This window comes from Suncus etruscus, chromosome 17 (genome assembly GCF_024139225.1).
Source record: "Suncus etruscus isolate mSunEtr1 chromosome 17, mSunEtr1.pri.cur, whole genome shotgun sequence".
Lineage (NCBI taxonomy): Eukaryota > Metazoa > Chordata > Mammalia > Eulipotyphla > Soricidae > Suncus > Suncus etruscus.
Genome location: NC_064864.1, coordinates 47637020 through 47658554, shown reverse-complemented (window position 1 = coordinate 47658554; position 21535 = coordinate 47637020). Strand labels below are relative to the sequence as shown.

General features: G+C 49.9%; 1 protein-coding gene across 2 annotated transcripts in view; it reads left to right on the top strand.

Annotated features, from left to right (window-relative positions):
* SH3PXD2A (SH3 and PX domains 2A) overlaps positions 1-21535 on the top strand; it is a 209086-nt gene that overhangs the window by 85357 nt on the left and 102194 nt on the right. For both annotated transcript variants that reach the window (XM_049790804.1, XM_049790805.1), the window contains exon 3: positions 6193-6268. In XM_049790804.1, the coding sequence (XP_049646761.1) occupies positions 6193-6268 (76 nt within the window). The remainder of the gene's footprint in view (positions 1-6192; positions 6269-21535) is intronic.

Below are 21535 nucleotides of genomic sequence, written 5' to 3'. Positions count from 1 at the left end.
AGTGAGGGTAAAAATCCTGTTCGCCACCCCTGCTATAGGTCATAGGAATAGCACTGAGCGCCCAAGAATAAGTCCAGGCATTTATTGGTTCTTAATTTCTGTAGGGAAAATGATGTTCCAGGGGAAGGATGCTTCCTCTTGGACTATAAAATAAACTTACACACAATACACATGAAAAAAGAGCCCAAAGACAGTGCATAGCATTGACATATGCAATAAAAATCAAGAATGTTACTGGAATTCCAGGAACATTGTGTGGTCTTCGGCAGGGATGGTTGATGCAACTTCCCAGAGTCAGTGGTGGGTGATAAGGCTGCCCAGGAGGGAGGAACTGGAAGTCCAGTTCTCTCCCAAAGCTGAGAATATTCAGAAAAGCTATCCTCTCTTTGTCTCTCTCTGTCTTTTTCTGTCTCAATCTCTCTGTCTCAGTCTCTCTGTCTCTGTCTGTCTGTCTGTCTGTCTGTCTGTCTGTCTGTCTGTCTCTCTCTCTCTCTCTCACACACACACACACACACACACACACACACACACATTATTCTTTTTTTTTTTTTTTTGTGGTTTTTGGGTCACACCTGGCAGTGCTCAGGGGTTATTCCTGGCTCCAGGCTCAGAAATTGCTCCTGGCAGGCACGGGAGGACCATATATGGGACGCCGGGATTCGAACCGATGACCTCCTGCATGAGAGGCAAACGCCTTACCTCCATGCTATCTCTCCGGCCCACACACATTATTCTTAATGAAATGACAGAGAAACTGCTAAGTCCGGCTCCATCACTAGATGAGTCAAACCTTTTCCAAGCTGTCTCTCAATCTGCTGGGGTCTCCAGGGAGATGGGGTGGGTTATGGTTGTTTATCTCCTTTATTTCTTTGTTTGTTTTTGGGCCACACCAGTGATACTTAGGGGTTACTCCTGGCTGTGCGCTCAGAAATCACTCCTGGCTTGCGGGGACCATATGAGATGCCAGGGGAATCAAACCCCGGTCTATCCTAGGTCAGCCGCGTGCAAGGCAAATGTTCTACCGCCTCACCACTGCTCTGTACCCATGCTTACCTCTTCCTCTTCTTTTTTTTTTTTTTTTTTTTTTTTAGTTTTTGGGTCACACCCAGCCGTGCTCAGGGGTTACTCCTGGCTGTCTGCTCAGAAATGGCTCCTGTCAGGCACGGGGGACCATATGGGACACCGGGATTCGAACCAACCACCTTTGGTCCTGGATCGGCTGCTTGCAAGGCAAACGCCTCTGTGTTATCTCTCTGGGCCCATGGTTACCTCTTTTTAAGGAGAATTTCTGGGCAAGAACCCACCTGTCCTGGGTAGGAATGTTACCTTTGTTCTTGAGCTTTTGTAGGGTAAAAGCCCAAAGCTGGGGCTGCTTCAACTCCAGGCTCTGGGATGAGAGGGAGCCAGTCTCTGTTGTGCTGTGACATCTCATTGCAGTTTTGATTTGCACCTCCACCTCCCTTTCTCCCTTAGGTAACCTTAATTCTGTCAACCTGTAGGTTGGTTTTCATGGACGATTCCCTGACTTTGTTTTCTTATTAAGACTTACAAGTGGGGCCGGAGAGATAGCATGGAGGTAAGGCGTTTACCTTTCATGCAGAAGGTCATCGGTTTGAATCCCGGCGTCCCATATGGTCCCCGTGCCTGCCAGGAGCAATTTCTGAGCACGGAGCCAGGAAAAACCCCTGAGCACTGCCGGGTGTGACCCAAAAAAAAAAAAAAACCACAAAAAAAAAAAAAAAAAGACTTACAAGTGAGACCATATGGTATTTGTCTTTTTCCTTGTGACTTATTTTGCCACGACCCCCTCCAGTTCTATCCAAGTTGTTGTAAAAATCAAGACTTCATTATTTCTTGTGCTTAGTGTGTGTATATACAACCCAGGTTCTTTCTCCACTCATCTGTTGTGGAGCATTTAAGTTGTTTCTAGATCTTGGCTTTTGTAGGAGCCAGAGTAATAGTATAATGGGTAGGGTGCTTATTTTGCATGCTGCTAACCTAGGTTCAATCTCCAGCATCCCATATGGTCCCGTAGCCTTACCAAGAGTGATTCTTGGAGTGTAGAGCCAGGAGTAAGGCCAAAATACCACTGGTCAAAAAAAAAAAAAAAAAAAAAAACCAAAAAACAAAAAAACAAAAAACACTCAACAAACTAAACAAATTAATTAAAAAAGACCCTGACTATTGTAAATAATGCTGCAATCAACATGGTTGTGCATGTATCATTCTGAATTAGTGCTCTGTGTTCTTGGGACACATACCAGAAATGGAATCTCTGGATAGTGTATAGTTCTATTTTTATTTTTTTTAAACTTTATTGATTGGTTGATTGACTGATTGTTTTGGGGCCATACCCAGTGGTGCTCAGGGGTCAGTCCTGGCTCAACACTTAGAAATTGCCCCTGACAGGCTGGGGGGCTATACAGGATGCCAGAAATCAAACTGGGTCCCTCTCAAGTTGGCCATATGCAAGGCAAATGCCCTACCACTGTGCTATCTCTCTGGCCCCTGGTTTTATAATACACCGTCTTAACTCATGTCAGTGTTGAGTGAAGTTTTCTGTCTCTCCACATCTCAATCAGCACTAATTTCTGCCCCTTTTTGATAGAGGACATTCTCTCTGGTGTGAGGTGTTATCTCATTGTTGTTTTGATTTGCACCCCTCAAACCTGATAACCAATGATAAGATTGTTTTCTTTATGTGCCTTTGGATTTCTGTATTTCTTCTGTCTTCTTTGGAGAAGCATCTGTTCATCTCTTCTTCCATCTTTGGTTGGGGCTGTTGTATTTTGTATCTTTGTATTTAATGTTGCTTAGCTCTATGTCCTTTATCGGATGTCTGAAGTGCAAATATTTTCTCTCATTCAGTAGAATTGTGTGTGTATCTCTCTCTTTATCTCTCTCTCTCTCTCTCTCTCTCTCTCTCTCTCTCTGTGTGTGTGTGTGTGTGTGTGTGTGTGTGTGTGTGTGTGGTTATATAGTTGTACACTATCCTGCAGAGCTGAGCAAAATAGGCCCTCGGGTCTTTGTCAAGACCTGCTTTGTCAGAACAGGACTTTCACCTACTTTCATCAGGTGCATTTTGGCCTGTGGAAAACTAGGCCCCAAGTTCTTTTGTATCAAGACTGTGATTTCAATTAGTTCTTGTGCTTACCCAAGCTCTTGCATTCATTGAGGAGTCAGTGGGTGAGCACTGGATGCTGTCTGTTCTCCCCACTCCTCCCAGCACTACACTCCCTATGAGTGCTGTTGAATTGTTGGTCTGAGAATGAATTTAGAGAGAACAAGTGTATGTTCCAACTCAATCACAAATCGGAAGCTTCTGTAGCCAAAGCTTTTTAGTCACAGAGGGTTGTGGCCACCTGGACGAGCTCCACAACTTATTGGGCCCAGCTGGTCACTACATTTCAGGAGTCGTTGCAAGAGCTAGTCACTGTTACAGATGAGGCAAACCACTTGCACATTGCTGGGCCTGCCTTTCTCTTCAGCCATCTTTCTCTTCTTCCTCAGAAATGCTAGGCAGCCATTGCTCAGAGAACTGTGCTACCCACACAAGCTGCCCATCTATTTCTTTTTAGTCTTTCTAGAAGAGACTGAGGGCACCTGTAGCTATGCAGACTTCACAAGATGAAACAGAAATAGTAGAGTCTTAAAGAACTGTGCTTACCACATGGCCAGGCACATCCTAACTAAATAGTTCATATGATGACCATGAAAGTTGAGAGCAGGAGAAACAGCTAACAGTGGGAAAACAGGTCATTAAACTCCTCACCAAGGCTCATTGAGACATTGAAATGATCTTACACATTCAAGAATGTGTATTTTAGCTGATATGAGGGGCCAGAGAGATGGCATGGAGGTAGGTCATTAGCCTTGCATGCAGAAGGACCGTGGCTCGAATCCCGGCATCCCATATGGTCCCACAAGCTCGCCAGGAGCAATTTCTGAGCGTAGAGCCAGGAGTAACCCCTGAGCACTGTGGGGTGTGACCCAAAAACCAAAAAAAAAAAAAAAAAAAAAAAGAATGCTGATATGGAAACTACTTTTGGCATGGGTGACTGCAACTAGCAAAAGAGCACAATGAGCTCATGTGCTGAGCTTGCCTGGAATCATGGCTGGAGTGTGTGGAGAGGTCCCATACAAAGGCCTTTGCCCTGGGAAGAGTGATGCTGAACCTTATTCTTGTGTGTACGTATTTCTCTCAGTGAACTTGTGTTGCTTATCTTAACAAAGATAAAGATGACTAAAATAACATCAGGGCAAGGAAATTAGGAAAGGAAAGAATAGGACTTTTACTCTGCATTGGAGTTATTAATGAAAACAAAGACTAAGTATAGGTTTATAGTGTTATGTCCGGTGGTTATAGTTACAAGTAGCTGACAGTTATTCCAAATGACAGAGACAGAGAGGCAGAGACACAGAGGGAGACAGAGAAAGAGAGACACTTCTAATAATAGGGCTTGAAAACTCATGAGCCAGTGTTTGTTGAATTTCAGTCTCTGTTCAGGGAAGTGAGAGTTAATAATGGTGCAGTCTCTGTCTGTTTTATTAGTATCCAACATTGACCCTCCCTCCATGATTGGGACCCAAATAGCCTATGTGTGAAGAATACCATTATGTGTGAAGAATACCATTATTCAAGAGAGACTCATTAAATCATGTGTTGGAGCTGGTTGGGTAGGTAGGTGAATGGATAGATAGACTGTGGATGGATGGCTGATAGATGGATAGTAATGGCTGACTGGGTGGTGTGTGGTGGGAAAATGCACAGACACACACATATCAAAGTAAGCATGGATTGCTGCTCATTACTCACAATGTTTATATATAGCCCATGCCCATGCCACCAGAAGTAGGCTCCTCACCTATATACCTGCTTCCATCTCTATCCCATTCACTACCCTTAGATTGGTGCATCCTCAAACTTTTTAAACCGAGGACCAGTTCACTGTCCCTCAGACCGTTAGAGGGCCGGACTATAGTAGAAACAAAAACTATGAACAAATTCTTATGCACACTGCATAGATCTTATTTTGAAGTGAAGAAACAAAATGGAAACCAATACAATATGTGGCCCATGGGCAGTAGTTTGAGGCCCAGTGCAAGGGCTTGACCCATTGGGTCTTTCTGAACTGGCCTCATCCAGGCCCCATGCTCTCTCCAAGCACTTGCTTGGCTCTTCCAAGCACTTATTCTTCCCATTTCCTCCACCCAGAACTTACTCCTCCTCTAGTGGGGCTGGGCCCCTCCCATCCTGTCTCTAATTTGTACCTGACCCCCTTAGAGCATCTGAAGAACAGCCCCTCCTCAATTCCAACACCATATCCTGCCAGATCTCTTCTCTTCTGCCCTTTTCTTCATGCTTAGTGCTCTGAGGAGGTGTCAAGATGTGCTTGAAGGCAGGAGCAGGCCTCAGCTCACACATGGTCACACATGATCACTCTTCCTCATTTTCCCAGTGAGGCACTGAGGCCCATGGCAGAAAGCCGGGCGGGCACACAGCTGGGCCAGCTGGGCTCCATCCCTTCATCCCCACCCAGCTGCAGCCCCCGCCTGGGCCTTGGAAAGGATCTTAACCACATGGAAGGGGCCATGGCCTCCTCCATCCTGTCTCTTGTGTGTTTTTCCAGTTTATATAGAATTTTAGCCTAGAATAGCAGAAAGTGGGGGGAGCCAGTCATTTCTCCAGAATTCTGGAAACTTCCAATGTGTCCGTCCCTGGAAAAAACAGCTGCCACCTTGGGGTGGGACAGTTGGATGTGAAGGATGGAGGATGGGAAGGACGGGTAATGGACCCACCAGCACTGGGGCTGGATTTGGCTTTGCAACTGAAAGAACATCTGGGTCTGTCTCCAGAGAGTAATTGTGGAGGGTGGGTGGTCTGGCTGGAGTATCCCCACCCTGGCCACAGGCCCCTCACCCCATCAGGTGATGGATTAAATAAACCTCAGGAAACCCCACTGCTGCCTTACTTGGGAGACATCTCCCAACAACCCCATTCTGGCTCAGAAACCCTTCTTTGATGCTTCTAGAGCACTGGCCTCTCCTGCTTCTCATGCCCCATGTGGTTTGTTAATCGTCTATGAAATGAGGCCTCAGTCATCCATGTGAGGACTGGGGAGGGGGAGCCGTGGAGTGGGGGCCTTGGAAGGCTGCTCTCATCTGAACCCCATTCCTCTGTCTGCTTCTCAGATGCAACTACTGGATAAGTTTCCTATCGAAGGTGGCCAAAAGGACCCCAAGCAGAGAATCATTCCCTTCCTCCCAGGTAAGCTTTGGAGAGGGATGGTGCAGGGTAATTTCTAAGACGCAGGAAAGAAACTGGAACACCCATGGCCGGTGATCCCAGATAACTCCTTCCTGGGGAATAGAAACCCTGCAGCTGAAGGGTCCCCCTCTCAGGCACCTCGAATGCCTTTTGGGGCCCATCTCTGCTGGTCCTGACCTGTGACTGCCAAGAGGGTGGCAGGTTCTGGAACTTGATTTGTCTTCAACAATTAGTGCCGAGGCAGGCTAGACTCGTTGCACTGATTATGGGGGTCATCACAGAGACCATGCTCTGTCCTAGCTCCTTGGTATCTCCTGACTCCACATAGCTCAGGCTTCATGAGGGGCAGGAACCAGCATGGGAGTTGGTAGACTGGGCCTTGAACCTGATCCAAGAGGTTCTAAAGGTCATTCACAGCCTCCCCATCCGGGTCCAGGTGCAGCCCTGGATTTTGTTGTGTGGAGGAGAGGAAGCTGTTTCTTCTGGTGTCTACTAAACCGGTATCGAGATTGATCAGCCAACCAAGTGCTGTTGATTTCTCACCAGGAACATGACTACAAATGGAGGTGCATGTTACTTTCTGTTTGGAGATTTAGAGATGTTAACTTGCAGGCCATGCAAGTGGCAGAAACCTGCCTAAGAGGGGTGCGGTGCGCAGGGCTCCTGTGCTTCCCAACTCTCTGAATCCCTGAATTGGCACCAAGTCCCAATGCTCATTTGGCCTTAGTTCTTGCTTTCTTGCCAGACTCCAAATTACAAGCTGGCCTTCAGGACAATGGCCAATGGCCAGACCTTTGGGAAGAATCTGGTCATTACAGCCTTTATGTGGTCTGTCTGGCATGTGGCCGGCCTGTGGTCAGTGCCTGTGGGTTTGAAACTCTCTCCTGGGCATATTAATCAGAAATGGGATCTTTGCTGGAGGGTGAGCTCTCTCAGGACCAGAGTATGCTGTGCTGCCTGGCCTCATTCTCACATTTGAGCTGGAGAAAATTCCTGTAGCCAAGAGCCCACGTCTGAGCAAGATTTTCAGGTCAGAGAGAGAGGAGGGAATGTGGCTTTGTCCTGCTTGAGAGTGAGTGGGGTTGGGGGAGTGGAGGGTAGTGGTATGGGGGATATCCTGCCTGGCTTTGCACCTGTGGGAGTTTTACTTGGGATTGCCATGACCCTTGATGCTTCCCTGCCCAGCCAGGTTGCTGTGGCTGTGGCATTTGCAAATGTCTCATCAGTCAACCTAGAGCCCCTGCCAAAGGTGGCTGTGACCTTGAGTCAGGAGGGTGTCCTCTGTACTCTGGAAGAATAATCTAGGCCTTTCTCTTCCCCAGCAGCTGGCCCTCCTCACTTTCGATCAGTGGGTGTTGAGGAGGTTCAGCCAGGGCCAAGGCCAGGCCCAGGCCTGGTGGACAGGGTAGGTTTGGATCTTTCCATCCTCTCAAGAAACTGATGAGAGATCGGACCCGCTTGGAGCCATTGGAGCAGCTGAGACCGAAGGCAGCCCCCGAGTCATTGAGTTCCTGTGTCTTGGTTAGAGGGAGGCAGGTCGACCTCCTGAAAATGGAGTCCTTAGAGGGCCTTGTGTCTTGTCTGCCAAGTCAAAGCCAAGAAATTACAAGGGAGGTAATGAAAACAGTGTTCCCCCAGAAGATGTTAGTTGTATGTATGTGTATGTGTGTGGGGATGGTAGGTCATTGATACATAGACATAGCCTGATTGGCTGATAGAAGGGAGAGAAAGCAAAAGCATTCTAAGAAATGGGAATGGATCTCAGGCTCATGTGGTAATAGGCCTGTTCACCTGCCCATCACACTCTAGCAGCAGATCCCAGTGTGTTTCACCAATGTGAGCTAAGAAGTGCACACCTGGGCTTTCTGGGGGTGCATAGTCTGAGTTGGTCAGCCTGAAGGTTGGTGAGGCCAGAGCTCCTTGGTTAGAAATGGGGACAGAATGCTCTAAGCATTCCAGGAGTAGATGGTGTCGAGGTGGGGGGCAGCTGTCAGCATGGAGCATGTCTTTCAAAGACTGGGTTCTGTGGAGGAAAGAGCCATAGAGCCCCCAGGAAACACCGAGAAGTGAGAGACCTTGTGTTTTGGGTGGGGCTTCCTAGGAAAGCAAGCCCTCATGGAAAGGAAATCCCCATGGGTTTCGGGGGCAGGAAAGAACAGAATTACTCCCAGGCTCAGTGCCCTAGAGGCAGTTAGGTAGGGCCCTCCTGTTTGAGGGAGGAAGACCCCCCCCACCTACCTTTGAAACAGCCCCTCTCTGCTTCTTCCCTTTCCCTCACTGCCAGCACACAGGGCCTCCACGCTCCTCCATCTGTACCCAGCTCTGCCCTTCATTACACTGCCATACCCTCAAGTCTCTGCTAGCCTTTCTCGGGTGCTCACCATGGAGCAGGAAGCATTAGCTCTGCTCCAAGGAGAAGTCTCTGAGCCCTTGGTGGTTTCCACCACCCTTAGCCCTAATTGGCAGCTGGGAGTCTGCCCACTTTGCCCTGTGTCTTTCCTGGGCAGCCTTCATGCCACTGTTTGTGCTCTTTCTTACCACCAGTAAGAAAGGCTGTTGCTGCCTGGTGCTGTATTGATGGAGAGGGTGGTGGGGTGGCCAGGCCCACCCTCATGGAAAAGGAAGAAAGTCCTGTTGCTTTTCCTCTCCCCTGGAGCTCCGTGGAGATGGAACAGCTCTTTACCTTCAGTTGGGGGTGTCTGAAGGGTTCCGCTTGCCCCAGAAACAGTGCCTGAGCTGGTCTGATGGTTCATCAAGAGTGACTGGGGTCCCTGGAATCCTTAATTTTTTCCCCTTGTAATTAGGTCGTTTTGTTTATTAGTTCCTTAGTAGAATTGCAGGCAAATAGCCTCAGACTTTCAGGGCACAGATTTTATTGAATTATTAGCTCTCAAGACTGGCTGTTCTGTTTCCTAAGTCACAGCAAGGAAGACAGTTTCTTCATTTGTAATATGAGTCACGAGATGCTGCTCCTCCAATGGAACCTCTGCATGGGGCCTCTGTGTCCTTCCACCTTCTGCTTGCAGGGCCATGTCTGCCACCCGCACACAGCCAGTGAGTGGCTCAGCTCGCTCCTGCTCCTCCATGCCTGCATTATCAGTCCCAGGCAGCTTGGTGTGGACACAGCTCAGCTAGCTAGACTACAGATCCAGGAATGATTTTTATCAAAAGGAGGTGAAAGCTTCGTTTCAGGAGCCTACCAGTTGTTCTGTAGGAAGGATGGCAGCCAGAGAAGCTTCAATGGCAGTGGACCTCTTGGCATTCCCCACCTCCATCAGACAAATCAGCCAGGAACCTAGTTTGACCTAGAGACATAGCCCTGGAAAGTTCTGTGCAAATTCAGTGGAATGAATTTCATCATCTCTCAGGTGTCCTAAGTGCCAATTAATTTTAAAGTGGCATTGAAGACCAGAAAGATAGACCAGGGGCTAAGGTGCTTGCATGCATGTATCTGATCCTGGTTCAATCTTAAGTCATGCAAGGAGTGACCCCTAAGTATAGAACTAGGAATAGCTGCTGAGCACCACCTGGTGATGACAAAACTCAGTCAATTGATGAACAGATAAAAGAGGCACTTTGCAAGGTAGAGCACTCTATAAAATCAATCGATCATCCTCTCTTTGGTTTGCACATGTGTATTATTGGAGGTTCCTTCTGCGTTCACTGCAAAAAGGATATATCGACTTAGAGCTTGGAGACAGGGTATGAGCACTGGGATTCGAGATTTGACCCTTTATCGTCTTTCAATATTTGTGGGGAGGGGGGAGACAGGAGACATAGACTCCTGAAACCACAGCTGTATTGCTGTATTATAGTCTGAGCATCAGCATATCTGTATCAGTTCTTAGCTTCCCACAGAGTCCCCTGGGTTGAACGAATGGGCACCTGTGTCCCTCGTGTAGAGAAAAAACAACTCACTTCCACCACCCTTAGCTGGTAGGTGGCAGGACTGAGAAGCGGCTCGGTGCAGTCTGGTTTGGATACAGATGTTTTCTTAGGAGAGAAGCCCAAGGCTCTGGGAACTGCAGTTCTCTCTCTTTTTTAAAATGTATTTATTTAGGTTTTGGGGCCATACCTAATGGCACCCAGGGATTACTCTTGGCTCTGTCCTCAGAAATCGCTCCTGGCAGGTTCGGGGGACCATATGGGATGCTGGGTTGGGATCAAACCCTGGTCCATCCTGGGTCGGCCACATGCAAGGCAAATGCCCTACACGATGTGCTATAACTCCGGCCCTGGAACTGCAGTTCTTAACTGGACAAGACTCAAACCTTCCCGCATTGTCCTGGAGAGAAGAGGCGCATCCCAGTCTCCCAAGGGGACAGAGAGCAAACCTGCTTTGGGCTCCATGGGACTAAGCCCCCATCCTCCCAGGGGGAGGACAAAAGACAGTGAGGTGGGGGGCAGGCGGAAATGCCAGAGACAGGGAGAATGAGCTCACAGATTTCCTCTCCGGGGTCTCCTGCTTTGGGGAGGGGTGGATGGGCAGAAGTTCTTTAGGACAGTGGCTGGGCTGAACATGGTGGCTCTGGGGCCCGACGGACAGGGAACGAATGCTCTTGTCTGAAAAGAGCCTGCTGTGGAAAATCCATCTCCTGTGGCCCATCCTGGGGCTGGAGTCCGTTTCCTGTATATGTGGTGCTTGCCAGCAGGAGGAGGCTCCCTGGGAGGAAATGATCATTACAGAGCGGAGTAGAGTGTGTCGCTGCTGATGTCAAAAGCAAACCACTGTGACCAGGGACTGAGGGTTTTCAGAAGCTGGGCAGCGGAGCAGAGAGAGGTGAACTCACTTTGCACAGGCTATTGAAGGCCCTTCCTGCTTGCAAGTCATCTGCTTCCAGGTCTGGTGGCTGCTGGGCTTCTAGAAAACCCCTTCACCTGCCCAGAGTCCTGAATCTGTTTTCCTCTTCTCCTTCCTCTGGGTGGATGAATACGGGAGAAGCCAATAGCTTAGGAAGGAAACCTAGAACCATAGCCTTAATGGCCGGCCTGAGGACAGCCTTGGGGATCTTGTGTAAGCTTCTGCCCACAGTAGCCCAGCTTGCTGCTTCCACATCTTCCCTCCCTGATTGTACTTTAGCTCCTTAATGAAGGGGTCCTTGGTGCTGGGCAGTTGCAATCTGGTCCCTGGAGCCTTCCTCTCTCCTCCCCCATCCCAAACCCCAGACTTCATTCAGATCCGGTGTTTGTTACAGCGCAGAAGGAAGTCGGGGGAGGGGACATCTTCAGCAAGGCTGGCCCAGGCACGGGCCACCCTCCTCCTGGACTGTCGGGTTTCAGTGGGTCACTGGTCCCCAACCTGCACACCCACCCACGGGCTTTAGAGAGTCAGGAGGCTGTGACCCAGAGGCATTGCGGGAACAGCCCCTAGTGCTGAGCCCCGCTGATGTCTTAGGAAAAGACAAAACCTCTGCGTGTGGGGCAGAAATATAGGCTCTGTTGCTAATGCCAGGGTTGATAGGACGGTACAAGATTACAGGCCCGAGGGGTTCTGGGTGCTATTTTGCAAGTGGCTACCCCTGACCTATACTGGAAATGCTGGGTCTGCCCCTGCCCTAATTACTGCTCCCACCCCTCCAAATCAGGCCGGCGCCCCGCCTCTAATCACATTCTCAGGACCTGCTTTCAGCAGCAGAGGCCAACTTTTTCCAGAGAGGGGAGAGAGGCCTGCCTCAGATCCCCATTGTGGGCACTTATAGAGCATCTGCTGCATGCCTGGCCCAGCAGTAGACACTGAACACAGGGCTGAGAACGAAGGAGATCTGTTCCTGTTATTGGGAAACATCCCGTCCGGTGGGAATCAGAGCGCAGGCAACTCAAGGGCAATATCCAGAACGATCAAGTGTGGGCCATGTACCCGGCCTTGCGTCTTGGGGCCTCACAGACCAGGCACTTAGAAAAGGCCTCTTAGCAAGAGGGAACACTTAGGTGCCGGAGAGATAGCATGGAGGGAAGGCATTTGCCTTGCATGCAGAAGGTCGGTGGTTCGAATCCTGACATCCCATATGGTCCCCCAGCCTGCCAGGAGCTATTTCTGAGCATAGAGCCAGGGGAACCCCTGAGCATTGCTGGGTGTGACCCAAAAACCAAAAAAACAAAAAACAAAAAACAAAAAAAACAAGAGGGAACACTTGAACGGAACCAAGCAGACGGGACAGTAGGAGTGGTGAGCTGAGTGAGAATGTGGGTTTATGTTTGGAGAAAGTGAGATGCAGTGCACTGCATGGCCTAGCAAGTTCAAAACATGCCCAGCAGCAGAGCTGCCCTGGAGTGAGTGCTACACATCACAAGGGGAGCAGCCATTTGCACACAGGCTTGTACACACGCATGCAGGCACGCATAGAGTCATGTATAGAGCATGAACACAGGCACACATGCAATCAGGCACATATAGGCACATATGCAGACATGGAACACACAAGTACACATAGACACATACACACATGCAGCAAGTATGCAGGTATCTCAGTCATGCATCCAGATAGGCATATATACATGCAGTCACACATGCACAACAAAGTCCAACCCACACACACATCAATCCGGTGCACACTTACAAGCACACATACATGGAGTCCGGCACACACACAGGCATGCAGAAGCTGTACTTCTCAGGCCCACCCACATACTCCAAGACCAGGTCTTTGACTATCATGGGACCAGCCACCAAGTGGGACACAGTCTAGCAGACTGTGAAGAAAGTTTCGTGTGGGCAGGCGGGGGTCCTAAGCTGCAGGCCACCCCCTGCTGCCTCTGTGAAGCTCCTTTGCAGCCTCATCCCTTTCCCTGTGGTCCCAGCCCTTCCTGCTGGTTTCAGTCTAGTGCTCCTTACTGCAGCTCCCGTGCGTGGGGGAACTTGTACAGCAGCCAGGGCCTTTCTTCTGAAGCATTATGGTCCAGATGGCAGGTCAAGTGTGGGCAAAAATGGGCCGAGCTGCCCCAGCCCGGGTGCCTGAATTCCTTGCAGTGGCTCCAGTTTTTGCCTCTCAGCCCTGAGAGAACAGAGAAAGCAACACGGGGGTCACTCAGCTGGGTTCTTTACACTTTCTTCCTATGTATTCAAACCTTGTGCCTCACCCCTGCTGGGTTCCACCGCCACGCCCCTTCTACATCCCCTTTCTACTTTGGAAAGTATCATGGATGGGGTCCCCTGGACCCATTCTCAGGTGATTCCCTCCACTTCAATGACAGGGAAGGAGTTAGATCATTTGTGGGTTCTTCTTGTCCTATGGATCATTCTAGAAGGGTGTAACCCTCTAACACACCCCTTCCCCACCCCACCCTCAGCTCCTGGAGTATTTGCTCATAGCAGCTCAGGGCTCAGCAGAAACGGGGTCTTCTCATATGCCCAGGCCTCCTCCTCTCAGCTATAACTGACCCCAGGGGGAGCCAGCTGGAGAAGGAAGGGGTGCTGAGAAGTAGAAGGGGAAGTAGAGGCTGAGTGAATCCCTGGTGGGCTGTGAAGATCATTGTGAGGGGCAGTGATCTGGTGTCCGGGCCCAGCTGAGTCACATGGTCTCGAATGTTTTCAACCATGGGGCCACACATGTGGGTCTCTGAGAGAGGACAGTGTTGAGGGGCCCAGGCGCAATGTGGACAAAGGGATAATCGGGGTGGGGGGACTTGCTTGGGTGTGTAGCTTGCAGGTCGCAGTTAAGGTCCACAATGCTCATGGTTCTGTTGGGGGCAGCCCTGGCCCAGACGTGAAAGGCCCCTGATCCTCTCCCCCAGCTTCTGCCTTTTTTGTCCCCCCACTCTCCACAGAGGGGGTAAAAGGAAATGGCTTCCGCCCTCCATACCCCCAGATAGCTGAAGCCTTTGGCGCCTATAAAAGCTGCTTTGTGGTGGGGAGCCCCACACCAGCCCCCCTCCCCAGGAGCCTGCAGGCAGTGGGCACGCTGGTGTCTGGGTCCAGGTTTCAGTGGGGGGTAGGAGGGGAGGGGGGGTGGTGGAGAAGAACACTGAGAACCATTGAGAGAAGCTCAGGCCTCTCCTTCTTAGGAGATGAGGGGCGCTGGTGGCCAGTCTCCACAGTGTCCCTGGCCTGACCCCTCCAGCACTCTCCAAGGTCACCCACACTGGACCCAGGCCCAAGGACAGAGCCCCCAGCCAGCCAGACCCTGGCAGGAGAGAGGCGAGGCTTGGAGTTGCCCCAGGCGCGTAGGAACTGACGCACTATTCATCCACCAGGGCCTAAACATGCCTTCTTCTCCTTCCCCAGCATAGTGCTCCGGGCCTTGTCCACTGTGGTGGCGCCAGGCGGCCAGCCTGCCAGCCTATAGACCACAGAGGAAGGACTGGCAGGGCCTGAAGATGCAGTCTCTCCCCCTGAAAGCACCTTCAGAAGTGGGGAGGATGGTAGGTCAGCTGGTAGGTCCAGCTCTGTCTACCCTACAGGGCAGGGCATGGTGGGTAGGGATTGTGTTTCCAGGCCAGGGCACAAGAGGACTTCACTGACCTGAGTACAGATCCAGGTCACTTTTCAGAGAACTCGGGCCAAGAGCAGTAATTAAAGATGCATTGCCAAAGGCCTGTGACTCCACTGGCGACTGCCATCCCCAGAGCCAGGGGTTTCAGGCCCCGATCTGGGCTCATCTCTGACCTCAGTCCTTGGTTCCAGGCTCTGTTTGAAACTATTTCCTGTCTTCGTGATGTCTCAGCACTGGAAGCCTTCCTGCCTGACAAGCTGGGCTTCGAACTTTAGCTCAGCCTCTTCATAGCTGTGTGTCCTGGGCCAGTGTAGCTCAGGAGGCTTTGCCTCTGCCCTGATCCTGGCCCCCCCTGTGAGTGCCCGATATGCACATTCTCTTTGGTGCCTGAGAGCTCAGTGCCAGCACTTGGTACACATTGGAGATTCAATGCACATTGGTCTGGGACACGAAGACTCAACCCAAACCACTGAGCTGTCTTTGGGGGGTGGGGGGAGCTTTCTAGGACTGAGTATTCCCAGATGGCCTCCTGCATTTCAAGATTGCTGCTCAAAAATGTGGCTCTTAGAGCACAGCAGACGTCACTGGGAGCTCGTTAGACATGCAGGCTGGAAGGCGGGGGTGTGGCTCAGTGGCCAGCGTTTGTCTTCATGCATGAGGGCCTGGTTCACTCCCTGTGACCACACACACATTCTTTCAATAAAAAGAAATGCAGGGCCTTTCCCTCCCCAGGCTAACAATTTTTTAGCCTGCTTTAAAAAAAAAAAAAAGTGTTAGTAGAGACCACACTGACAAAACTCACTGAACACTATTAGTGTTTGAGACCTCTTCTAGCAGTGCCTCAGGAATCATGTAGTGCCAGGGAGAGAAGAAGGGCACCCACACAGCAAAGCACGTGCTTTAGCCTTTGAAACCATCTCCTCAGCCCTCCCATCTGCATTTCAACAGCCCCAGGTAGTTTGCACAGGAAAGTTCAAGAAGCACTCTTCTGTATACCCTCCACAGTTTGAAAGATAGTTTAGTATGTCCAAAGTTTGTGTCTGGTAAGGCAATGCTGTCAGGAGAAAGGCTGAGAAGATCCTCTCAAAGATTCTCCTAAGGAGTCACTGGCAAAAAGATAGAGACCCATCATAGAAATAATAATACTGGAGGGCCAGTATGATTGTACAATGGGCAGGGAGTTTGTCTTGCATGTGGCCTACCCAGGTTTGATCCCCAGAACCCCATATGCCGCCCAAGCCCCACCAGAAGTAATTCCTGAGTAGAGAATACCTGAGCATTTTTTAGTGTGCCCCCCCAAAAAGAGCAAACAAATAAACAAAACTCAAAAAATTAAATCAAATCTTGGGGCTCGAGCAATATAGCACAGTGGGTATAGTGTTTACCTTGCATGCAGGTGATTTGGGTTTGATCCCTGGCATACCTTATGGTCTTTGAGCCTGCCAGGAATAACTTTTGGGCACAGAGCCAAGAGTAACCACTGAGCACTGCCAGGTATGGCCCCCAAACCAAAAACCTAAACAAAAATAAAAGCCTGGTATTTTATAGGCACATTATTTTTTTGTTTGGTTTTGGGCCATACCCAACAGTGCTCAGGGATTACACCTAGCTCTGATCTCACAAATCACTACTGGCAGGGGTTCGGGGACCATATAGGATGCTGGGAATTCAACCCGGATCAGGTGCATGCAAAGCAAATGCCCTCCACGCTGTGCTATCATGCCAGCCTTACAGCCCCACATTTTGTGCTGAACTACCGCAGATTTAAGCTTCCATGTCAGGGGGCCAAGGGAGGAAAAGTAGGTTAGGTAGAGGTTGGGGAGCTGGTGCTTGAACTTATGAGTGAGGGTTTTTTTTTGTTGTTGTTGTTGTTGCTTTTTGGGTCATACCCGGCAGTGCTCAGGGGTTACTCCTGGCTGTCTGCTCAGAAATAGCTCCTGGCAGGCACGGGGGACCATATGGGACACCGGGATTCGAACCAACCACCTTTGGTCCTGGATCGGCTGCTTGCAAGGCAAACGCCGCTGTGCTTTCTCTCCGGGCCCAGGAGTGAGGTTTTTATTCCAGTTCCATGCATCGGTCTGAAAACTGACTATGCAACTTTAATAACTGGTGATGGGTGAATATGGCTTAACTAAGACCTATGTGTTTGGCAGAGGCATTTTCTTTTTAGACTTCATGATTTATAATACTGTTAATAGCAGGCTTTCATGCATACAATATTCCAACACACACCCTCCAGGGTGCCCACTGCCCTCTGCCATTGTCTCAGTAGACATTCTTTTTATAGAAAAGCTTGCTTTTGAAAGTGAAAGGGTTCCTAGGTGAGACTAGTGGCCCAGAGATAACTCCTTTGTTGACTCTATGAAAAAAAAGCTATACATTGTTTTCTAACAACTATTTGAGACTTGGACCTTTTGACATTCATTATTTATGAATGAGTGAAGATTTCTGCCTACCATGATAATGACAATCTATTAAGTACATACTTGGAGCAGATCTGATGCTAAGGGTTTCAAGTATTTTTTGTTAGAAATGGCACCTTGCCATACAAACTGCAAGGGGTTTGTGTCTTGAGTATCCAAGGCCACTCAAGCAGTAAAGGGAAGAGATCAGGTTGCAGTCGAGGTCCCTCCACTTAGAGTCCAAAATCCTGGCCATGTTGTCTCAATGCCGAAAGTGCTTGTTGCAGAGTAAGATGGACTCAAGTGTTGTGCATAGATGGTGTCTAAGAGATGAGCCTTGGTAATACAATAAACAGTGCACCAATTAAATTGCACTGGAGCATTTGCATGTCCTTCAAGCACAAGTTTTGTATCACATTTTTATTCTGTCGATTAGAAATTATTGGTGTTCATTGAATAGGAAGTGTGCTTTCCTAGGAGTCATGATTCCCTGCTACCTTTCATTTAATTTATCCAACTTGTACCAGCCACCTAGTGGTCAGTGCTGGAACTCCAGGCGTAATGCCCAAAAGTAAACTGGAACTTGGGGACTGATTTTGTAAGCACAAAACCCTAAAGAAACTATGTGGTGACAATATCACGGATACTGTTTCCTGTCACAGCTCGACAAGGGAATCAAAGTGGGAAGGAAGAAGTTTCGCTTTAACTTCTTTTGCTGTGTGACCCTAAAACAAGGCACCAACTAAACCTCAGGAAACAGCACATGACTTTAACCTTGGGGAAGGAGGGGCTGAGTCAGCTTTGGGGACGTCGTTTCTGTTTTTGGTGTCTGGTCATGCTTCCTCTAGCTCTGGGGTGGTCACCCCTGCATGGCAGCAGATTCCTGTGTGGTCACTGGGATGTCCAGAAGGACAGGCCTCGGCCTCTCTCCCAGTTTCCCCTGTGTGGAAGTCAAGGTTTCTGCCTGAGTTGTGCCTCTGTTTATTCATGGTTGGTGTTTTGAGGTGTGATGGTTCATGCAGTGGCTGATGATGAAATATCATGCAAACGGAACATGTTACCATAAGGGGCCCGAGGTCCTTCATGCCCACCCCGCAGCCCCCCTCTTTCTGTAAAGGCCATCTATGAGCCCTCCCCAGCCCCTGCCCATTTCCTTTGGAAAGCTTAGAAAGCCCCCATGTCTCCGGAGCTTCCTTGCAAAGGACTCCTGCTGAAAGACCACACTCATGGCCAAGACTTGACCTTCACCTTTGCACCCACCCTGCCCCCACTCTCTTGGTGAAAGAAAGTTCTATCCTCTAGGTCTTGGTCCCCTGGTGTGGGAAGGGAGCCTCACTGACCTTAGCAGGAATTCAAGAAAAATATAAATAGAAATGTGCTCTAAAAATAGCATTGCCCCAAATATCTGCAGGCGTGAATCTGGCCAGGCATAGGACACCAAACATCCCCAGTGGTCTGTGGGCCAGCTGGGATTGCTGGGTCTCCCATTGACCTGGGGCTGCAAAATCCCTCCCTCTGGGTCCTCCAAATACCTGGTGCTGGGTCCTTGTGCCCATCTGCTCTATCTTCCTAGGGACAGACACATCCATGGGGGAACATGTAGCACCGCGCAGGTCATTGGACAAATCACTGGCTTTGCTTCCAGGGGTCTGTGACTGAGGAGCTTCAGAAGGCATCAGTGTCCGGTTCCAAATCTGCAGTCACGGGGATTCTTTTACAAACTAAAGCTTTTGAGAAGCCAGAGGCAAGTCTGATTGGACCCTGAGATGGAGGGTGTCTAGAGACAGGCCATCTGGGCTACATACCTGGTCTTGTTTCCTACTTCCCTCCCCCCACCCTGCCCCCAGCTGTGTGGCCTTGGAAGAAATCCTTAACCATTCTGAATTTCAGTTTCCTATTTAAATGGGAAGAGTGGCATCTATCTAGTTTGTCTGGTGATTGTAAGATTTAAGTGATTTGGAATTTGTTAAGTGTTTAAACCAGTGCCCTGCCCCTTGGAAACATAAGTCAATGTTTGTTCAGCAGCTGGAGCCATAGAACAGCAGGGAGGGCATCTGTCTTGCACACAGCTGATTCACTCTCCAGCATCCCCTGATTCCTGAGCCCTGCCAGAAATGATTTCTGAGCACAGAGCCAGGAGTAGCCCCTGAACATTGTCGGGTGTGGCCTAAATCACTGCCCCCCACCAATAAAAAGTTTGTTCAATAAAGATATAAATGCCTATTCTCTGGGCTCCTGGTGTTACCCCACCACAACATAGTCATGAATGGGGGTGAACAGGGTTTAAGGCCCTCCTCATCGCTCTGTGCAGAGGTGATTCAGAGATTGTGCATGTAGAGTTATTGCTAACCCCCAATGCCATACACAGGAAAGTGGGGTGATCATTTCTACCTATGGGGACCTCTGTTTGGCAGGAGCCAAGATTCTTGCTCTCCTTTTCTGCCATGTTTGACTGCATATTTTATACATATTTTATTTTATCCATATTTTATCTGCATAGAAGAAATGCTTGGAGCTGAAACATCTTGATGGGTTGAAAATGCCTTTTCTTGCTGCTCTGGACTGTGTCTGTGTTCCAGAGTCCTCCCCACCCTCCTCAGTCCCAGATTCGATGCCTGGGACTGACCACGTGGGTCCTCTTCAGGAAAGCCAGTGGTCAAAGGAGGCAGCTAAAGGCAGTATTTTGACAATGAGAAAGCTTGTTACCTTTCAGAAAAGCCACTTAGAATGGACATAAGGGAGTTAAGCCAAAGGCACCCTGCCTCCCAGTCTGGTGCTGATTTGAGGCCCCAACTCGCATTCTGTGCATGTGTGAGGAGACCTTTCTGGGGAGTTCGACCACCTCAGTACTTCTCTGCCCTAGAGGCCCAGGAGGCTCACTGAGGGGCTGGGAGAGGCTAAGAGGCTGTTTGGAAATGTACTCTGGGACCCAGGACTCTGTGCTAGCACACACCTTGCATGTGTGAGGCCCTAGGGGAAAGGCAAACTTTCACCCTTCTCCAGTCCTTATCATCTAACTCAGGGGCCTGGCTGAATCTCGGGATTCTGCATTTGTCACCAGCCTGCCAGATGCTTCTGATTCAGGAAACCCAGGGATCCACAGTCTGCCATGAGCAGAGCTGGGCCCCAGCAGTCTGTGCTGAGTTGGTTCTGATTCAGGACTCTCCTGCACTGGAGAGGTTGGCTGAAGGGAGATAGCTGGTGTGCTGGGGATCCCCCCCACCCCCCCAGTGCATGTGCTGCAGATTGTAGTCGAAGGCTGCAGTGTCTTGCCCTGTGTCCTGTCCTGCTTCTTCCGAGACTGCTTTAGGTCCTCCACATAACAGCTGTAGGAGTGACCCAGGATGAAAGCAGAGGCCACTGTCCCCTTAGGATCTCATCAGATGTCCCACTATTGAATTTGTACCCTAATGACCCACTAAGCCATCCCTGTTGATGTGGAAGAGCCTGGTGGCAAATACCCCCATAGCCCAGCCCTGAGGCCACAGACCCTGGCAGCTCTTGTTTTGGGGAAGGAGGCTGCATGGGCTGGGGACCAGAATGAGCCGGGAAGAGCTGGCTGCAGGCAGTATTTACTTGCATGTGCATATGCCACCACATCATGTGCTCAGAACCAGGCTCCAGCCCAATTGCCCTGTTGCGCCCAGCCTGCCTGCAAATGTTCTGGGTGATGTGGGTCCAGGTGTGCCCCCCAGCCCCGCTGGATCCCTGGAGTAAGGGCAGCTGGACACGATGCCCTGAAGGGTTCTGGCTTCTGTCCCGGGTTTGCTTGGATTGTGGTTGGTGCTGGAGTCAGAGAGGCCACGGGCTGAGCTCTGCTGGGTCCCCTTGGTTCTGAACTTCAGAAGGTCTGAAGGTGCTTATGTTCCTCGGATCAGTTTGAGCCTTGAAGACTGGTTGTTTTGGTTGCAGGAGTGCGGCATGGACTACTGCAGGGGCTCAGCTCCGCATTGTGGGGTTAAATATATCCACCGTTATTACCTGATGTGTGGGTGGTACCAATCAGAGATCTCCAAAACTTTTTACACATGTGTGTGGCTGCACACACATACACGCATGTGCACACATGTGCCTGCTCACACAGACTCTTGTGCATCATGTGTGCACAGTGTGTATGTACCTGCATTGTGTGCACATCTATTGAAGGCACACACATCATGCATGCCTGTGTGCACACGTGCATTGTCCATACAGACAAGCATGCACACTCACACACACACACACACACACACACACACACACACACTCTCCTGTCCAGCCACCTCACACATTAGCTTCTCAGGTATCTGGCTTCTCATCTTCGGACTCTCCCTTGACCCGGAACATCCCTTCTACTTCCCCTAGGCTGGTTCATCCTCCCCCATTGCAGCCCCCCCCTTCCCACCAGGTATGCCCCCCATCTGACTATATCACGTTCCATGACCAAAGTGACT